Below are 21648 nucleotides of genomic sequence, written 5' to 3' on the forward strand. Positions count from 1 at the left end.
CAACCATCTACACACCTCTCAGTCCCGAGAAATCTGATGTTTAAAAAATTAATTCTAATTACTGGCCTGGTGCCGGTTCTCTCTATAATTAAAGAGTGTCAGGCGCAGAAGTCAGTAATTATCTGAGAAATGTTAATCAACGTCAACATCATTAACAGGACAGGTGACATTAGATGAACAGGGAAGTAGTGAGACTAAGGTGAACACACAGTTAAACTAAGGTGAGAAGAGAGAAGAGGTGAGACTAGGGTGAGCAGAGAAGTAGTGAGACTAAGGTTAAACTAACGTAAGCAGAGAGAAGAGGTGAGACTAGGGTGAGAAGAGAAATGGTGAGACAAAGGTGAGCAGAGAAATGGTGAGACTAGACTAAGGTGAGAAGAGAAATGGTGAGACTAAGGTGAACAGAGAAATGGTGAGACAAAGGTGAGCAGAGAAATGGTGAGACTAGACTAAGGTGAGAAGAGAAATGGTGAGACTAAGGTGAACAGAGAAATGGTGAGACAAAGGTGAGCAGAGAAATGGTGAGACTAGACTAAGGTGAGAAGAGAAATGGTGAGACTAAGGTGAACAGAGAAATGGTGAGACAAAGGTGAGCAGAGAAATGGTGAGACTAGACTAAGGTGAGAAGAGAAATGGTGAGACTAAGGTGAACAGAGAAATGGTGAGACAAAGGTGAGCAGAGAAATGGTGAGACTAGACTAAGGTGAGAAGAGAAATGGTGAGACTAAGGTGAACAGAGAAATGGTGAGACTAAGGTGAGCAGAGAAATGGTGAGACTAAGGTGAACAGAGAAATGGTGAGACTAAAATGAACAGAGAAATGGTTAGACTAAGGTGAACAGAGAAATGGTGAGATAAAGTGAGTATAGAAATGGTGAGACTAAGTTGAGTAGAGAAATGGTGAGACTAGGGTGAGCAGAACAATGGTGAGATAAAGTGAGTATAGAAATGGTGAGACTAAGGTGAGCAGAGAAATGGTGAGACTAAGGTGAACACACAGATAGTTAAACTAAGGTGAGCAGAGAAATGGTGAGATAAAGTGAGTATAGAAATGGTGAGACTGAGCAGAGAAATGGTGAGACTGAGCAGAGAAATGGTGAGACTGAGCAGAGAAATGGTGAGACTGAGCAGAGAAATGGTGAGACTGAGCAGAGAAATGGTGAGACTGAGCAGAGAAATGGTGAGACAGAGCAGAGAAATGGTGAGACTGAGCAGAGAAACGGTGAGACAGAGCAGAGAAATGGTGAGACAGAGCAGAGAAATGGTGAGACTGAGCAGAGAAATGGTGAGACTGAGCAGAGAAATGGTGAGACTGAGCAGAGAAATGGTGAGACAGAGCAGAGAAATGGTGAGACAGAGCAGAGAAATGGTGAGACTGAGCAGAGAAATGGTGAGACTGAGCAGAGAAATGGTGAGACAGAGCAGAGAAAAGGTGAGACAGAGCAGAGAAATGGTGAGACTGAGCAGAGAAATGGTGAGACTGAGCAGAGAAATGGTGAGACTGAGCAGAGAAATGGTGAGACTGAGCAGAGAAATGGTGAGACTATAGTTGTTGTGATAAGCGGATACAGACAACATCGTGATACAACATACAATTCAGTTCTCCAGAAATCGGCCCACAGTTTCCCTGTATTGAGTAAGCTAGGTATATAATTATACAATTCAGTTGTCCAGACATCTGCACACACTGTCTCTGTAACATGTTGGCGTCATACCACATGTATTTGTATGCAGCGTGTATCCATTTTCTGTCTTTTCGGATTTGTCGCCAGCAGATGCTAATTCTATTTGTCTGGCAAAACGTTATCAAAGCAGAACAAGTTGACACAACTTGTTGCATAACAACAGTATGGTCGACATGTTGATAGAACACGCGTCCAAAACAATAAGCGAGTTACACCAGAACAATGAAACACCCCATACACCAGGAAACACAAACTCTAATGCCATGTAAGCCAAGGTTTCCGTGAGAGCATTTGAATAACAAAACTCCCCAAAACCCCCTCAGACAGTCGTAGAAAGGGGAGGCTACAAGATATATTCCGCAGCGCCGGGGAGTCTTGGGACAATGTAGATAACTTAAATGGAATTAGATCTAATACTGGATGTCCCGTCTGTACATCTTGTCCGAATTTTGATGTGATGTTGTTTTGGTGCTTCCTGGTTGGATACAAAGATATAATTACTTGAAAAAACAAAGTAAAGTGGGAATCAAACACAGACCCAACAACAAACAAAATGCATAAATTTTAATTAGATATGAATATATATATATATATATATATATATATATATATATATATATATATATATATATATATATATATATATATATATATATATATTCTATATAATAGTTTCGCTGTCTGTCTGACAAGAACGCTCTGTCTGACAAGAACGCTCTGTCTGACAAGAACGCTCTAGAGAAAACACAAGGAAATTAAAAACATGCATAGTATTTCGAAAAACGAAGTATGACGTCGACACATTTAGCACAGAGTAGAAAATAATCTCAAACCGGAGAGTAAACATTGAATAAAAGGAAATTTTGTCTTATCTAAGTGGTTTGCGTGAAGAGTTTCTTTCATACAATTCTTCGGGTAGGGGCGAAGCCCCACCCCCGCGTAAGAACGTCTGAGCCCCACCCCCCCCCTCCCTAACTCAAAAGAAATTTCTTCATCGATACTATAATAAAATTACCGCCTAATTAATGTGTCTAATCTAAAAAGTGGTTTTCTTGCAATTTCTTTAATGCAATTCTTCGGGTAGTGGCTAAGCGCGACACCAGTGTTTCTTTCAGACTTTTTCCTCCCCGGAGAGGGGTGGGGGTACTTGAAATTTTCGGGGGCGGGGGTAGAATTTTCTGGGAGGGGGCGGACACTGGAAAAAGTATATAATTATATTTCGTTGAATGGGACGGTAGACATGTTTTTTTTTGGGGGGGGGGGGGGGTTGGGGGTGGGGTGGGGGTGGGGGGCGGTGTGTGGGGGGTAGTGTGTGGGGGGTGGGGGGTGGTGTGTGGGGGTGGGGGGGTGGGGGTGGTGGGGGTGGGGGACGGTGTGTGGGGGGGTGGGTTGGTTTTAGTTTAGAGAAAAGAGACAGCACTATCAGCCTAGCGCCCGTTGTACCCTTCCTCAACGGGCCATTTTTCTCGTATATATATATATATATATATATATATATATATATATATATATATATATATATATATATATATATATATATATATATATATATATGTGTGTGTGTGTTTGAAAGGATGCTTTCGTGCCTGCGTGTAAATGAGTATGTTATTGTGCGTGTGTGCGCTTGTGTATGTTTAAACCTTAATTCATTATGAAAATACTCAATTTAAAAGGCAGATAGCTAATTCGAATTGGAACCCTAAATCCCGTGTGACACTATGTGCATTCTCTCCTCTGACACTATATTTTTTTTCTTATTATTTTAGCCGGTTTTTTTAATCATACTGTTTGACAAAAATATAGTACTTGTAGAAGACAAAGCCTACAACAGACTTGTGTCTCGTGGAGCTAATGTACAGTTAAAATGTTGGCGATTGTTTTGACGAGGATTGTTTGTGGCGTGACCAGCTTCTATCTTGATCTCAGTTTCAAAGCGATGGGGACCAAGATTTTGTCTTGCGTCTTTCTTAAAAATAAAATACCGCCCAGGGCGAACACCCCCCTTCCCCCTCACACACGACACCGACCTTCTTTACGCATCACATTTACGTCCCCTAGATATTCTCGCTTAACTTGTTCAGGGGGGAAAAAACCAACGGAGTGTAAAAATAAAAGTAGAGTTAAAGTGAACAGACTGGTTTAAAAAAAAAAGATAGATTTCAGGAAAAGGGGCCATTTTAATTGAATTGAAAATGATGATGTTTAGTATTAAATGGGGCGACGGCTCGAGAAAGAAAAAAAAAGATCGATAATATAATATTTCATGTAGAGTTAGCTTCCCTTGGCTTCATCGATCACGGAGCTTTGGGCTGGTGTAGAAACGGTCAGGGCGCCTCAAGGGACCGTCGAGCCAAAAAAATCACTCTAAACAAATACTGCAGACGTCAATTTTCACGCCCGGCGTCTCTGCTGACGGATGTGACATCTGCTGAAAGTCGCGTCCGGCTTCCGGTTGCGTTTGTGCCGGCGATCGCAGCTGATTGGCCGGAAAAAAAAGTCAGTGACCTAGTTCGCGTGGAGAGATGGTCAGAGTGAAGGGTGAGCACACATGAAAGAAAATCAGCACGTCCTTGTGGCGAGAGATCACAGACTAGGTTAAAAATAAAGTTGTAGCTTCTCCAGAACGTCACGATTTTTTCACATGAGTTGTGTCCCCTTCAAATTTTTGTAGCAACGTGAACACGATATCGTTTAATTCCCTTTCTCGGCCGGCGGACAAGATGGTCCGACTGATTAAAAACAATTCGGTGATAAATTAAGAATAATTGACGGGCAATAGTTTTAAAGCTTTAACATTTTGATGGGAACAATTATTTCTTAGCCACGCATTAACCCCCTATCTCACAATCCCTTAAACTGTGAAAATATCCTTGCAGGACACAAAGAGAATTTAAAAAATCGAGTTTTTCTAAATCTGTATCGTTAGTCGCTAGAATTTTAGTCTTCTGCCAACATCTTTTACTCACCCCCTCCCCCTTTTCCGCGAGTTTCTATTTTGAGTATTGTCACCATAATTTAAACCATTGACCATAGTTTAAATAAATTGTAACTGTCTTTCTACACATACATCGCTCACCGTCGTGACTCCCTTTCTCATACCGTGAACCGAAAATACAAGTGTTTGAGCTCAATGCTAGAAACATTCAGATACCAAAGCAAAGAATGAGTGTCGCAGTGCTGTATAAATAATCGTATAAAAAATCGAAGAGAAGGGACAAGTCACAAATCTAAATCTATAGCCATTTACACCACAAACCTTTAATCTCAAAATTAGGTTGATCCACAAAATACAAAATTAACATTACATTTGGTTTAAAATATAACTTTTAAAAATATACATTTGTTTTTAAAGAAAATTTCATTTTTTAATAGTTGTATGTTCGCCTAGATCTGAGTCCTGAATATTAAATTAAGTAATTAACAACTAACATCGTCAGCCAAGATTTCAAAGGACCTCAAAACTTTTAGATTAACTTCAAACAGCCCGTGGTGGTTTCTGGTCCGAGTATCGAACTATCCACAACAGATTGGATAAAAAAATGTATTCCAACCGCCCCTACCCCTTCTTCTCCAGTTCCACACCCCCCCCCCCCTCCGTCCCTTCCCCTTTTCACTTCCTAACCCCGCCCTGGGCTTCGAGTAATCAGATACTGATAAACGCCATCCTGGCCAAATTGTTCTTGTGCCTCTGCCATTTTCTTCTCGTGACGTCATTCAGACGTGACCGAAAACAGAGGGTTTCACCGGAAACCGGAAGTGGCCTGATTTGTTTTGCTACTGTTTCGTTTTTGGTCACTCGGTTTGGTCAGTGAATTATTCAGCTTGTACGGGCTCAGTGACTTGTAACTTTTTGCTTCGGGCTCTCAGATTTGTGTTCTTTGATTGGGCTCAGAGATTTGTTTCCTTTGGACACGGCTCAGGAGTTTGCTCCTTTGTATTGGGCTCTCAGATTCGTTTTTTTTTGTATTGGGCTCTGATATTTGTTTCTTTGTATTGGGCTATGAGATTTATTTCTTTGTATTGGGCTCTGTGATTTGTTTCTTTGTTTGGGGAGGCTCTGAGATTTCTTTTCTTGGACTGGGCTCTGAGATTTAGCCTGTTTTGTTTGAATATGCTCTGGACGATTCTGTATACAGAATCTCTTTTGCTTAAGGCTATGGAATTTGTTTTCTAGGCAGGTCTCTGCGACTTGTATTTTCGTGTTGGATTTAAGAAATTGTTGATTTGTCATGGTGCATAAGGTTGTGTGTGTGTGTTGGAGGGGGGGGGGGGAGGGAGGCTGGGGAGGGTGTATGTTTGTGGGGGAGGGGGTGGCTACAGAAAATTAAAATGATTTAACTTCTGTTCCCTGTGTGGATAAGTGCGTGGTTGTTTTTTTTTTTTTTTTTTTTTTTTATAGATGCGTAATTGTGACATTTTAGTGTAAAAGTGGATTTAGTGCTTCGATTGGGTATTTTTGTTTTGTTCTAGTACCCTATATAGGTTTGGTTGTGTGGTTTAGGTGTGGTCGCGTAATTTAGACGTGGGTTTTTGTTTTGTTTCAATATTTAGATGTGGTTATGTGGCTTAAATTTGGTGTTAAAGCTTGGTTTAGAAAAGATTATAATTTTTATGTGGATTTAAGATTTACATGTGGTTGTTGTACCTATACGTGATGTGGCTTGAATGTGGTTTTAATGCTGTGGTTACGTGGATTGTGGATAATATATAGTTGTCTCAACTAGATCTTATTCACTCAATGAAATTAATTTCATCCTTTCAATAAAATTTACGTCATTATTTTAATATAACTAATCCTGTTCCTTCATTACAATTAATCATATTCCTTAAAAATGATTATATTTTCAAATACATCACGATCTCGTAGAATATATGTCTGTGAATATTTTTATTTAGACATTTGGAAATTTCAGCTTTAAAAAAAAAAAACTTGCATGATGGCCGCCTTATCTATGCTATAAAATCACTTGCTTCCGTTTTTTCGCCTCACTAAGTATAACTTGCTGTCAACGACAGGCGAACAAATACACTAGCAGACAAGTAGTCAAGTTAACATCAGAGTTATTCCCCCTTTATTCTGACCCAATCAGAAAGATCCGATATTATGGCAGCTTAATCACGTGATCACGGGGCCGGAAGGGGAAATGACAAAGATAAGCGAGAAAAGAATTAAGGCGTGGTTTTTGGAGCAAACGGAATCGTTTCCTCTTCTTTGAAAATCTGAGGTGGGGGTGATTGAGGGTTGGGGGTGGGGTGGGGGGGGGGGGGGGGTCAGTAGAGAGAGTGAAGTCATTATTTAGTCACACACGTCGTGGAATGAAAATGAAATTCTAACTCTAATCCTTCACTCGACAGCTCACCACAGAAGATGAAACAGGCTGGGACTCTCGCATTATGTGGCTGAAAAATGTGTATAGTCGTTGTTTTTGTTTTCCTTATTAGGTCATAACAGCCTAGAGAATGCTATATAGCCAAGCAGGCCACATTAAGAAAAAATGAAAGTGGCACTTCGCGTTTAGATTATAAGATATAATTTAAATAAGTACATATTATCCTTATCGCCAAAGTTTCAAGTAGCTGGACACGATGCATGCACCACAACATACCCTGTGCACCACTTACAGTGCATTATAACATCTCCGATAGTATAACCCACAGTGCGCCCCCACCCCCCACCCCAACTCAACGAAACGATCAGATAATAATGTTATACTAAAATCACAGACTATTAGGTTGGGTCTTATTCAAAACCAACACATAATTTAATATGGGTCTTAGATATATATGGCACGGAGTGGCCTAGCGGTAGATAGCTGGACTGCTAACCCTTAAATCTCGAAATCGAATCTGGGTTCAAGTCAGTAGACCGTCCCTGAGTCCACCCAACTCTGATGGGTGCCTAACTCACGTTAGGGAAAGTAAAGGCGGCTGGGCATAGTACTGACCACACTATTCCTTAATATGCCAAGGTCAATGAAACAAGTGAACTCTACTTCGCTTGCCTTATAGACCATCAGGTTTGAAAGGGAACTTTACTTGCGATATACGCCCGAAAAACACTTGCCCGAATGTGTTGACACATGGTGAAATCTACATTACAGCTTGTGTATTTTTAGAATTCAAATGGTTTCTTTGTACGCTAATCAAACACACTAAAGTAGAGTTCATCTATTTGAGTGATTTCTGAATATAACATATAGTGGCAGTGGCGTAGCGAGGGGGAGGGGGGGGGGGGGTGGACCGCAAAGAAAAAATGATAATTCCACTTAATTAAGTGATTAATTCGAGTGTTAAGAAGTCTTTTAAGAGCAAATTTGACAAATCCCGACGAGGGTGGAGGGGGGGTAGGGGGTGCAAATCAAAGTTTGAGGGGTTGGGTGCAAATCGAAAATAGAAAGTTTGTCCCCGGGCGCCGGGAAGGGTGGCTACTCCTCTGGGGGTGACACCATTAAGTGCCGCACCGGGTAACACCCGACCTCGCTACGCCACTGATAGTGTACACAATTCTAGCAATGCCAAATTCACTCGCTGTACTTCTAGACTCTTGAGTCCGGGATCCAAACTCGATCATTTCAGGTTAGAAGTTTCGGGACAGTAGTCATGCGTTCTACCACCCGACCACGCCTTCCAAGTTTAAAGCTAAATTAAGGGTTAAAGTTAGACTCGGATTTAATTGTCTATCGTCTAGACAATTTTATTCGAAATTCTAAAACTAATCGACTGGTAACTTATTTTTTTCTTATCTTTAGCCTAGAAAATATGTTTTAAAAAACTCAACGCATCCTCAGTGTCAAAGCAACGTCACACAAACAATGATTGCATCTCTGGAAATCTCAGGACGTGCTGTAAAAGATATAACAACACTGTCATAACCATCCACGTCCTGATGAAAGTGGTCCGGACGTTCGAGAAGATGAAACGTTGAAGAATTTATCGCCAGTAATCGCACGCACGTGTATTCAAAGGATGAGTGTCTGACACGGGGATCACGGACAAAAAAAAACTTTGTTGTTGTGACTGGGGGAGGGGAGATTACACACGATTTGATTACCAGACACGGGGAGAGAAAAAATCTATCTGTTATGTATTTGCCATGTAATATTTTGTTCAGTTCGGTGGGGGATGTTGCGTACATTCTAACTATTATTATATTACATGTTTCTTTTTATTTATTGTATCGGCATTTAAACAATACTTATTCATTTTGGGTACACATTTTTATATGTATCAATGCTTATGTATGTAGGTCTATGATGTATATATATATATATATATATATATATATATATATATATATATATATATATATATATACATATATATATATATATAATACAAGTATAGATTTATATAAAAATTAAATAAAACATGATGACTTTTCTTTATTATTCATGGAATTTCAAACTTAGGCACACAAACCCCCGCCGTCATTAATGATGACACCTGATACATAAGAGAAAAAACCCTAGTAATTATAGTAAATTCGTCTCCAACACATCTTTCTCTCTCTTTTAACTTCTAACATCGTAAATTTAACAAACTCCACTATAACAAACTAAGTATTTCATTAAAAAGCGCCTGAAAATTCTGCCTTTGTTTATACAATATCCTTAACCTTGTGTATGCATCACTAACCAAGTTTTCACCCTAAGATTATAGGAGTTTTATTATGAACAAACTAGATAGTTTTATGAGTATTTTATTCTAAGCTAGTGGTGAGTTGCGTACTCACTTGAGCAAAAATTTCCGCGACGTCTCCTGGTTTAAGCGACACAAGGGTTCTCAATCATATAATGAATATCGTCTTTTTACACAGTTTTATATAGTTCTATATTAGTAACCTACTCTCTCATTAGCACATCTATGTTAGGGTTCCAATGTCTGCTGTTGTTGAGGGTTCAGAATTCCGCAAAAGACCGCTGTCTCTGGTATTTATGCCAACTATCTGACCCTAGTCTCTATGACCCCACCAATTATCCAACCCCCCCCCCCCCCCCCCCCCCCCCGACCTATTTGCAGAGATCTGTTACATTTTTGCTCAATTTTTCCTCCACACACCATCTTCATAATCAGCCCATCTGTGTTATTCTGAGATACATTTTTCTGGTCGTTTATAAGTTGTTTTCACACCTAATTTCGCTTGATTATCGTGTTTATGAATTTACGCACATTTTACAAATACTTTCCTAGACCCATACAAATACCCAGACCATGGAACCGAAATAAAACGCTACAACAAAACCAGCATACACCTAAATCAACACTAAAACCCACAGCGAACCCACAGTCAAACCCACAATGAAACCTTTATCAAAACACACACCAAAGCCCACACGAAAGCTTTGCTAACTATTTCAGCACCTCTTCTATCTTAAATTCCTTTCATTTTTTTTTTGGCTACCACTAAAACTAATAAACAACCTATAATCAGCCAGACAGACAACAATCCACTCCACCACCAAACAATTACCTATAAATAGTTTACCACTAACCTATCTACTATAATCAAAACCCACCAGCTAACCACTCATCCATCCATCAATCCCACAAACCAAACCTTAACTCTCAGCGTCTTCTTAATCCGCTAGTGTATATAAGACTATATTACAAAATTTATTCAGCGAATTTGATTAAGATATAGATCGATTCTATAATTCGGCCGGCTACTTCAAACAAACAGAGACCAACTCTGGGGCGGGTCGGAGGAAACCTAATCGGTAATCGAAGCTTTGATTTGAATTGGTATTTGCTTAGCTGAGGGCCTCGGGCGCGCCGGCAATGTTATGGTAAGTTGATTATGTTTGTACCCTGGGTGAAAGGGACCAGCTCCTAGGAGTAGCTCGTCAATCAGGGGGTGGGGAGGGGTGTGGGGGGGGGGAAGGGGTGCCGGAAAAAGCCTAGTTTACAAACTGTTTACATAATTTTATTATTTTGTGTCTACAAAACAAGCTGGTCGAATCAGGACTAGATCTGCTGGTTTGAGTATATATATATATATATATATATATATATATATATATATATATATATATATATATATATATATTCATTTATTTATTTAGCAACTATTCTATTAATGCTTTTACTAAGAAAAAACGTTTGTTTAAAGCTATTAATAAAATATTTTATGAGCTTATTATTAAAACGTGTTATTTATTTATTTTATTTTATTAAACCTATTTTGGTACAAAATCAGGAGGATTCTAAAATAGTAGTAGAATAGTAGTACAACGTTTCAACATTCTTACCTCCGTACACAATACAGCACACAAACTCTAACTCACTGAACAACTCTAACACCTCTACAAAAACCATCATTATCAGAAATTCAATTTTTAAAAATGTCACCGTGTAAACTGTTTACCATAGGTTAATTATTTTAGCAAACCAAGTACTAATTTTAGTTCTTTAGTGGACAGAGTTTTTTTCCTGGCATTTCTTCTGTGGAATTCTGCCTCCCCCCCCCCCCCGCCCGAAGAAAGTCTACCACCCCCCCAACCCCCGAACGAAATTGAATTTATATCGAAAACATATACTTTTACCAGTGTTCGCCCTCCTCCCCGGGAAATGTAGTCGCCCTCCCCCACCCCCTCCGAAAATATCAAGAACCAACCCCCCCCCCCACCCCCCACCCAGAAAAAAGTCTGGAAGAAACACTGCGAATGGAGACAAATGGACACGAGCGAGAAAAGTCTCAAAGGTATTGGAGAGGCGCATTAAATATTTCAAAAATCATGCACGACATATTAAAATTAATTTGGTTATAAAATCTTGTCTGTTTGATTTTTTTTTTGGACTTTACTAAAGATTGAATGTATTTGATGTTTTTAACATTTTCGGTAACAAAAAAAAATTAAAACAACAAAAACATAGCAAAACCCCTTTGTTTTTTACGTGTTATGGTGACATAAGCAATGTCATCCTGCTATTCGATAGGCTAGCAGACATTTTTATTGTAAACAAAAAATGGCAGAACCAGGTCATGTGGTTTAAATTTGGATTATTATTTAAAAACAGTATCTGCAAAGTTTTGTAGACAAAAACCTATCGATCACGGAGTTCCTGTACAGCCAATCAAAGTTTGTCTTACGAAAGTGAAACGTCGGGTTATAACTTAGGCTTGATGAAATGTAGCCTTACCCTCAAAAAAGTTCTCTTTGCAACTTTTATGACATTGATTATAAAATATAAAATTTCTGAATTATTTGTAGGCTTAAGTTTTTTTTTGTTTTTTTATTATTTTTATGGACGCTTTGATTGCGAAATCTAAAAAGCACGTTCTTAATTCATGTGAACAATATGATGGACGTATTCTCGTAAACTCTGTCACCGCCATTGTTGTTTTAATTTTTTTATTGGTTAATGTATACGCCCATATTATTTTAACTAATAAACTTTCACAAGTTTGCATATGAAAATCATATGAAAATCAAACATGACGATAGGCTTAAAAAGTTGGTTCCAAAACTGTTGTTGCCAGAAGAAATATTTTTCAACCAAAATTGAATATTTTATAACATTTGTGAAATAAGTACAAAATGACTTCCGGTTTTATTAAGGCTAGAAATATTCAAACTAATAATTACTAGTAATATAATATTAATTTTTTGTTAAAACGTTTATTTTTCATTTGGATTATTAGATTCAGTGTGTTGTGGTGATAGGGGACGTCATATTATTCAATATAAATAAACTACTAGGCTATACCCCATTGACAGCTATTGGGTATTTTATCATGGAATACAATTGTTGCGACTTTCATTGTTTTACTTTCCCTGGCAATTCCGGTTGACTTCAAGAAGGGGTTGAGGGTGGTGTTTTTTAAATATTTTAAATTGATAAGTAATTCTACAATTATTTTGAAGGCTTATATTCAATAAAAACAAATATAAAAATGATTGTAAACGACGGTTCCTAAACGGCTTGAATTTTTTTTTAAATTTAACTATAATTTTATCGCTTGACATATTTTTTTAAAAGATTCTTTTAAAAGTTTAGTAAGATTAAATTGACTTTTCATGCCAAGTCATTTGTTGTCATTGAAAGTCTACTCGTTATTATAATATTTCATATATAATATTATAATGCCTCGGTCATGCAATCTACATTATCAAACATGTAATGAACATATGTAATCAACACCATCAGACATGTAATGAACACGTATTCAACAGTATCAGACATATAATCAACAGATATAATTGAGAGGGTATACACATTTACAGAGGAATACTTAACCATAATACAAAACATGTCATTTCGGTTTTTTCACAAATCGGGAAAAACTTAGGATTTCTAAAACTTTAGACAAAATTAAAAACTTTTGTGTTGACTAATGTATTCTTCTTCTTCTTCTTCGTTCTTAATTATTAGTGTTGAAGGGGATCGAGATTTATCTGCCTCCAACACAATTAAGCGTGTCAACTGGTTATGCGCCATTGAGGCCATTGACTCCGATTTCAGCCTGCTTTTCTTTTTGGATTTGCTTCCATAGCCTTTGTCCAACCATGAACAAACTACAAGGCAGCAGTTGTTTAATTTTGGAGTTGTCTCTCCTAGAAGAGTGGCTGTCCCCAGCTAACGAGCCTCATCTGCCCGAGGGTTCGAACTCGAGACTTTTCGGTTTAGCAACCATGAGCTTTACCGACTCGACCACGCCGACCCCACTAATGTATTAAAACAAAAAGTAATAAAATAAGCGAGACGTGTTTCATTATTCAATTATGGAACACTAATATAGTTCATTATAGTAATTTTTTTAACATCAGTATAAAAAGACGGCACGTATAATATAAATAGTTGTGATACTGTTTTAATTAAACATGTGTATAAAGATATAATGTTGGACGATAGTTCTGTATCTACTTTGCCAACAGTGGGAATATATTTTATATATTTTTTATATATTTTATTTCCCCTGATTCACATCCCCCCACCCCATCGATATGGAAGATAACTACTAACCATTATGTTGAGTCTATTTCTCATTTTTGTTGTAACCCTGTACTGCACAGGATCCATATTGTATAAAGGGGAGGCTACTCAGATAGTCAAGGCTAATCAACTGGTGCCGCTTACCCCTGTGATGAGGTCACACACCCTGGACGGCCAACCTGGAGCCGTCAAGACCTTCACCCCGGCCATCTACTCCATTACTCCGTATAGTGTAGATGGACAAAAAAATATTTTTTTTTGTTTATATTCATGCAGCGTTGTAGCTAATCGAAGCCCTGGACCAACTTTATCCGTCCATATTTACATATGTATAAATACGGCAGAATCTCGGTTTTGCTATTTATAAAAAAAATATATATATATATATATATATATATTTAGAAGAAACATTTGCAGTCCTTGGAGAGACGCCTAGTCCCTCTGCTTAGATATGCCATCTTTTAAAATACATAACCCATACATCAGATTGCTTATTGAGTATGCCGACACGCAAACTAAACGACAGGCTAGCCCGTGACGTCAGCACTTGTAAAACATATTCCATACGACACAAGTGACCCTCACCTAAAACGGATGGGCGTGGTCTATTATTCAGCTCCCTCGCCCTCGGGTTTCAAGCGTCTAACATTGGCGCACCTCCCCCAGAGTTCTAGCACGTTTTCATCGCTACAGCCACCCAAAAACTACACCAGCAGTCCCGGGTGTACTCGCTTACCTCTTGTATTATTTACACTCATGTATTATGTCCCCTGAAATTATCTCCCCTGTAAAATCAGCCATGTTGCTTCAGTGGTGCTATTATTCCCGGGAATGCATTGTATTCCACAATGAAAAAGTGCAGCAGTTGAAAACAATCGTTCTAGTGGGGAATCATTCAGATAGCTGTGATATGGCTATAAATCATAAGGCTAACTGTGATATGGCTGCTATATCCTAGGGCTTGATATATTATGGCTGCTATATCATAGGGCTAGCTGTGATATGGCTGCTATATCCTGGGGCTGGATATATTATGGCTGCTATATCAAAAGGCTAGCTGTTATTGGGTGGGAAATCATTGGGCTAGCTGTGATATGGCTGCTATATCATAGGGCTGGCTATATTACGGCTGCTATATCATAGGGCTGGCTATGCATTGGATGATATATCCTAGGCTAGCTGTGATATGGTTGCTATATCATAGGGCTGGCTATGATATGGCTGTGAAAACATTGCTAAATGATTGAAGTGCGCTGTATAGTAGCACATATACGTACAATATAAAGCCAACATACTGGGTTTGAAAAAAAGTGTCCATCATAGCTGGTAGCAAATAACAGCACAGGTAAGAAGAAGTGATCAAATTTAGATGAAATTGTATGTAATACATTCAATAGGAATATAAAAAATAATAGTCCATGACAATCATTGAACTATATTTCTGGAAGATACTTAGTTGAAGCTACAACAAAAATACCTATCTGCACACAGATTTAAGCTATTTGAATTTTTAGATTCTACAAATGTTTTAGTTTGACCTACTCCGCAGAAAAAAAAAACACCTATTTGAAATCCCATAATCTGCAGATGTCTTACCTCGACTAACCACCCACTAAAAACTATTTAAAATCCCAGTTTCTGCAGAAGTCTTAGTTCGACTAACCACCCACTAAAACTATTTAAAATCCCAGTTTCTGCAGAAGTCTTAGTTCGACTAACCACCCACTAAAACTATTTAAAATCCCAGTTTCTGCAGAAGTCTTAGTTCGACTAACCACCCACTAAAAACTATTTAAAATCCCAGTTTCTCCAGATGTCTTACCTCGACTAACCACCCACTAAAACTATTTTAAAATCCCATGATCTGTAGATGTTTTACCTCGACTAACCACCCACTAAAAACTATTTGAAATCCCAGTTTCTGTAGATGTCTTACCTCGACTAACCACCTACTAAAACTATTTAAAATCCCAGTTTCTGCAGATGTTTTACCTCGACTAACCACCCACTAAAAACTATTTGAAATCCCAGTTTCTGTAGATGTCTTACCTCGACTAACCACCCACTAAAACTATTTAAAATCCCAGTTTCTGCAGATGTTTTACCTCGACTAACCACCCACTAAAAACTATTTCAAATCCCAGTTTCTGTAGATGTCTTACCTCGACTAACCACCCACTAAAACTATTTAAAATCCCAGTTTCTGCAGATGTTTTACCTCGACTAACCACCCACTAAAAACTATTTCAAATCCCAGTTTCTGTAGATGTCTTACCTCGACTAACCACCCACTAAAAACTATTTCAAATCCCAGTTTCTGTAGATGTCTTACCTCGACTAACCACCCACTAAAACTATTTAAAATCCCAGTTTCTGCAGAAGTCTTAGTTCGACTAACCACCCACTAAAACTATTTAAAATCCCAGTTTCTGCAGATGTCTTAGTTCGACTAACCACCCACTAAAACTATTTAAAATCCCAGTTTCTGCAGAAGTCTTAGTTCGACTAACCACCCACTAAAAACTATTTAAAATCCCAGTTTCTGTAGATGTCTTAGTTCGACTAACCACCCACTAAAAACTATTTAAAATCCCAGTTTCTGCAGAAGTCTTACCTCGACTAACCACCCAATAAAAACTATTTACCCAAGTTGGTTGTTCGTGACGAAGATGTGGTTTTGTCATCTCCCAAAAGTCTGGAACCGATGCTTATGTACCCGATCCATAAGTTCCCTAACCGTATTAAGAAATCCGATCTAACTAGGTTATCAATAAGCGACCTGGCAGGGGACGCAACTCTTCTGGGAATTGATGGGAGTTTCAGTGAGTGGCGCCACTAGGGTTAGTGTCTCCAAGTACAGTCTAGTTACCTTACATAACCCTAACTCACAATGGCAGAATCTGAAGTAATTACATTTTTATCACTCATGGGGTTATAACGTTAAATTTCCTAATAGATAATTGATGAACAGCAAAACAAAAATAAAAAAATTTTATGTTGCTGCCACCATTTAAGAAAATGAGGCTAAAAACAGATGGGGTGTAGCTGATACGATAAAAATTTCAAATTAATCATTCCTCACTGAAGATATCAAAATTTAATTTAACTGCTAATTACTTAGATAATATGTAAGATTCTGTTATCCTTCATTTTTTTAAAAATAATTAACACATTGTTTTAGTTTTGTTAACAGTAACAATTTGTGTTTACAGCTTTATCATAAAAACGGGAAAAATATATTTACAAAATGTATATACATTTGGAAATTTTAATAAAATACGGGGTCGATGTGGTAAGGTCTGGGGCCCATCCGTGAGATAAGGCTTGTTAGCTGGGGACAGCAGCCCGTCTAGGAGGGAAAACACCAAAACAACACAGAACTATCGCCCCTTAGATGTTTGTTTTAATCTTCTAAAAGTCGGGGAGATGAGGCTCGTTAGCTGGGGACAACGCCAAAATCTTGCAATTTATTCTTGGTTGGACAAAGGCTTTGGACAGTGCCGGAGCCAGGTTATTTAGGCAAAACTTATTAAAAACGCCCCCATCTCCGCCCCCCCCCCCCTCGCAATTGTTTCGTGCCCCCGTATTATTAGAGGCGTAGCGACCCTTCCCGGTGCTCGGGAACAAACTTTCGATTTGTTTTTCCAACCCATTTTGGCGCCCCCCGCCCTAAGGACAGGGCCGGTACGCGGCCGCCTAGTTCGCCTTATAGGTAGCGCCGGCCCTGGCTATGGAAGGGGATCCCTTCCAACACTAAAATTAAGAACGAAGAAGAAGAAGATATTGCACAATCAAAGCTGGTCCCAAGTGTATTGTTTAGAATTCCTTTGAACTGTACCGGTTAAAGGTCGAGAGAGAGGGATCAATGGTGCCTTGTATGTTCAATATAATGCCTTGAGGGCATCCCTAGCCTCTCAAAGCAAAGCTTAACAGTAGGCTTTACTAGTAGCATATACCCGGCGCTGCCCGTAGTTAGGCTATTAAATACATTGTTTATTAAGATGTCTAGATGCTAAAAGAGTTGCTAAAGAAAATATAAATTACTTTCAATATATACTACCAACCAGTAGCGTACCCAGGATTGTCTCATCGGGGGGGGGGGGGGGGGGGGGGGGGGTAAAAATCTTTTACCCGGGGACAAACTTTCGATTTGCACCCCCCTCAAATTTTTGATTTGCACCCCCCTCAAACTTTCGATTTGCATCCCCCCCCTCAAACTTTCGATTTGCACCCCCTCTCAAACTTTCGATTTACACCCCCCCCCCTCATACTTTATATATATATATATATATATATATATATATATATATATATATATATATATATATATATATATATATATATATATATATATATATATATATACCGAGGGGTCTATGTGGGTGGTTATAACCCCCCTAACCCCTCCCCCCACTGCCTACGCCACTGCTACCCACCACTATTTGTATATACGATTGTAGTCGGAACTCAAAGCAAGTAGGTTAAATAAAATAAAATAAAATTTAAAGGGCGAATAGCCCAAACATTGTTTTATCATACAACAAATTTATTGAAAAAAATAAATAAAAATATGCATCTCTAACCCAGAAATAAAATGAGAAGAGGAAGTAGAGTTCTTCACCACGGTGGATGAAAATATATTTCTACTAGCGTATGTGTCTAGCCGCCTTCACCTTCCGTCGTTCCGGTCCGTATATGTGCTGGCGGGTGTCTTGTCGTCAACAGTTACTATGTTTGTCCTATTTATTCTCGCTGCTGTCACGATTGTGACTTAACCCCACGCGAGAATGGTTAATTAATGACAGGGAGATGAATATTAATTAGATACTGCTCATTAGTATGCATTGTTCGGGTTCAGTTCCCGGGTTAGTGTGCGATAGATGGCGTTTCTATTTTGGGCATTCAGACAATATTCTGCGGTTTATCAAGAGTAGTATATTAGGTCACTTTTGGACCGATTTTTTGGCGGAGGTGGGGATGGTGAGGAACAATGACATATAGGAAAATACTCGGGAGCAGGATGTGGGCCTGGTACAATGACATATAGCAAAATACTCCCAGCCTGGCGCCGCGGGATGGTGAGGGTGGGTGAGCAGGATGCGCTGCCTGGTACAACGACATATAGTAAAATACTGCGCCAACTGGGGTTGGCGGAGGTGGTGGGGAAGTAGGTCACCTTTTGGTGACCTTGTGACGTAATCATTGACCTTGTGACGTAATTAGTGACCTTGTGACATCATCATTGACCTAGTTACGTAATTTTAATGCGTTTTTTAATGAGTTTTAATGAGTTTTTTAAATTTTTAATCAATTTTTATTGACTAGTTACGTAATTTGATTATTTGTTTACTTTTTAATTAATTTTTATTGACCTAGTTACGTAATTGGATTTTAATTTTTTTAATTTTTAAATTTTAAATTTTATTTTATAATTATTTCAATTATTATTAACGAGTTACGTAATTTGATTATTTGTTTGATTTTAAATTGTTTACTTTGTTTGTTTACTTGTTGTTTATTTGTTTATATTGTGTAATTTTTATTCAATAGTTACGTAATGTGATTTTAATTATTTTTATTTTATAATTAGTAATTATTTTAATTTGATTATTAGTTTGAAATTCATTTTATTTCTTTGATTTTAATTACTTTGTTTATTTGTTTATTTAATATATTTCTTTTCTTTGATGTCTGGTATTTGAAATAAAAGACACTGTTTATTTGAATGTATGTATGTTTTAAATAAAAGACTAACACTAACGTGTACAAATAACAGGTTAAATTCTCCGACACAATGAACGTTACAAAAATAGAACATCCATTTAACCACATCTGTTACTTATTGATCCGCGATCCTTTGTTGACACGCGCTGAGCGTTTTTAATGGGTATTGTATCGATCGCAGCCGCTGGGCCATCAAATGATGGCCTACCTAATTAAATTTGGTCACGCCTCGTGGGTTTATGCGTTGTTCGCCGACCCGACCACAGCAGGGGTTCCGCGTTTAATCGAAAGAGCTAAGTGGTTAACCACAAAACCCGCGTTAAGTGTGGGAACACCTGTTACCATGACACGCGCCTCGTAGTGATTAATGGGTTTTATATTGATCCCACCCACGGGCCATCACAGCATGATGTCCCACCTAATTAAATTTTGTTATGCTTCACCGAGTTTCCCCGATCGATTTGACGGGTCATGATAATTAACGCAAAACCAGCGTTAAGTGTGGCGACAGATGTTACCAAGCGGGTGGTGGTGGTGGTGGTGGTGGTGGTGGTGGTGGTGGTAAATTTGCTTAAGATTATAAACTTCAAGTTTTAAAAATCAACAACGTTATAGTACGTCGTGTCAAATGACACACAGTTTAAAATGTCTACATTTAAATTTCACCAAAATAAGGATGTATAAACTAAATATGCTATGACGTTAGCATACATATCATTCAATCTAATCATTCTAAAGTACAAATCAATAATTTTTTATTGATTAAGTGGCCGTGTTCATACTAGGGTCGGTGAAGTTTTCACCGATGAGTGTATCGGGTGGTACATAGGTTTTTTGTTTTCACCTAGGCAATGTTTTGTTGTTGGTTGGTGTAGAGTTTATACGAGGGTCGGTGAAGTTTTCACCGAGGTTGGTTTTGAACTCGAACCATGCATGTTTAGGAATTGCTAGGTGTAGAGTTTATACTAGGGTGGTATGGTTTTGGTTTCACCATGGATTGGTTCAAAGTTGTTACATGTATGCTTTGGAGTTGGTAGGTTTCAAACTAGCCTCGGTGAAGTTTTCACCGAGGCAGGTTACAAAGTTGATACAGGCATGTTTTGGAAGTGTTAGGGGCCGAATCCATACTAGAGTGGGAAGGATTTTGTTTTCACCGAGTGATGTTGGTACACGGATGTTTTGGAAGGGGTTGGTGTAGAGTCTATACTACGGTCGGTGAAGTTTTCACCGAGGCGTGTTTCAAAGTTGCTACATGTATGTTTAGGAATTGTTAGGGGCAGAGTTCATACTAGGGTCGGGGGAGTTTTGATAACACCGAGACATGTTGGTACATACATGTTCTTGGAATTGTTGGCAGCCGAGTTTATATTAGGGTCGGTGAGGTTTTCATCTAGGTAGGTTTCAAAGTTGTTACATGTATGTTTTGGAAGGGGTTGGTGGATGGTTTTTATACTAGAGTCGGTGAAGTTTTCAACGATGCAATATTATTTGTCTTTACAAGTTCGCTTTGTGCTTGTGTGTGTGTGTGTGTGTGTGTGTGTGTGTTTGAGTGTGAGTGTGTGTGAGTTCATACTCAGCTCGATGAAGTTTTCAACAAGACAGGTTTCAAATTCGGTCCATCCATGACTTAGAGTCGGTTGGTGGCTGGTTTATACTAGGGTCGGTGAAGTTTTCACCGAGGCAGATTTCAAAGTTGGATGTGGATGTTTTTATTTGTATATGGAAAGATTTAAAAGTTTGGATGGGAACATTGTCACTTTTGAGAGTAAATGTCAATGTGTTTAGGAAGGGGATATTCATTGGGGAGTGATGTCTACAAGTTATGTATCCCAGTCTGTTGGAGTGGTTTCTAGGGGGTTGTGACAATAATTGAATAAACACTTGTCTGTAAGATTGTCCTACATCCTTTGTCTGTCCAAGGAATAGTGTGGGTAGTGGTACGATCTGTTTATCTATCGGTTGGTATTGAGCTTAGGGATGGGAGAATGGGGAAGGGGTTGCTGACAAAGGGAAGGGGAAGGGCGAATTGTGATAATGGTTGGGGCACCGATCAGAGCGGTAAAGGGATATTTCCAACTCGGATCCAGTATTTTAAATGGTTCATTTTGATTCCAGTCATACATCTTATACAGGATACCGAGTTACCTAACTTTCAGGGACAAGTAACAAAACAATAATTTACATCAAAAATTAAAAAAAAAAAGACCGTTTATATCATAAGTTTTTATTGAATAAATACAACCCCATCAGCATACCGTCATGGTTCTGTCTTATTTACATATTTACAGTAAAGTCTCGTTAAAGTC

The 21648-nt window shown here is 38.5% G+C and overlaps 1 protein-coding gene across 1 annotated transcript in view; it reads left to right on the forward strand.

The window, feature by feature from the left end:
- Window positions 1-1652, forward strand: part of LOC131957069 (uncharacterized) — a 45641-nt gene extending 43989 nt beyond the window's left edge. The window contains exon 2 of the mRNA XM_059321769.1: window positions 1068-1652. Coding sequence (XP_059177752.1) covers window positions 1068-1652 — 585 coding nt within the window. The remainder of the gene's footprint in view (window positions 1-1067) is intronic.
- Window positions 1653-21648: the final 19996 nt, after the last annotated feature.

The sequence above is a fragment of the Physella acuta genome, unplaced genomic scaffold, assembly GCF_028476545.2.
Source record: "Physella acuta isolate Inbredline_101_S28 unplaced genomic scaffold, ASM2847654v3 ptg001203l, whole genome shotgun sequence".
NCBI classification, from domain to species: Eukaryota; Metazoa; Mollusca; class Gastropoda; family Physidae; genus Physella; species Physella acuta.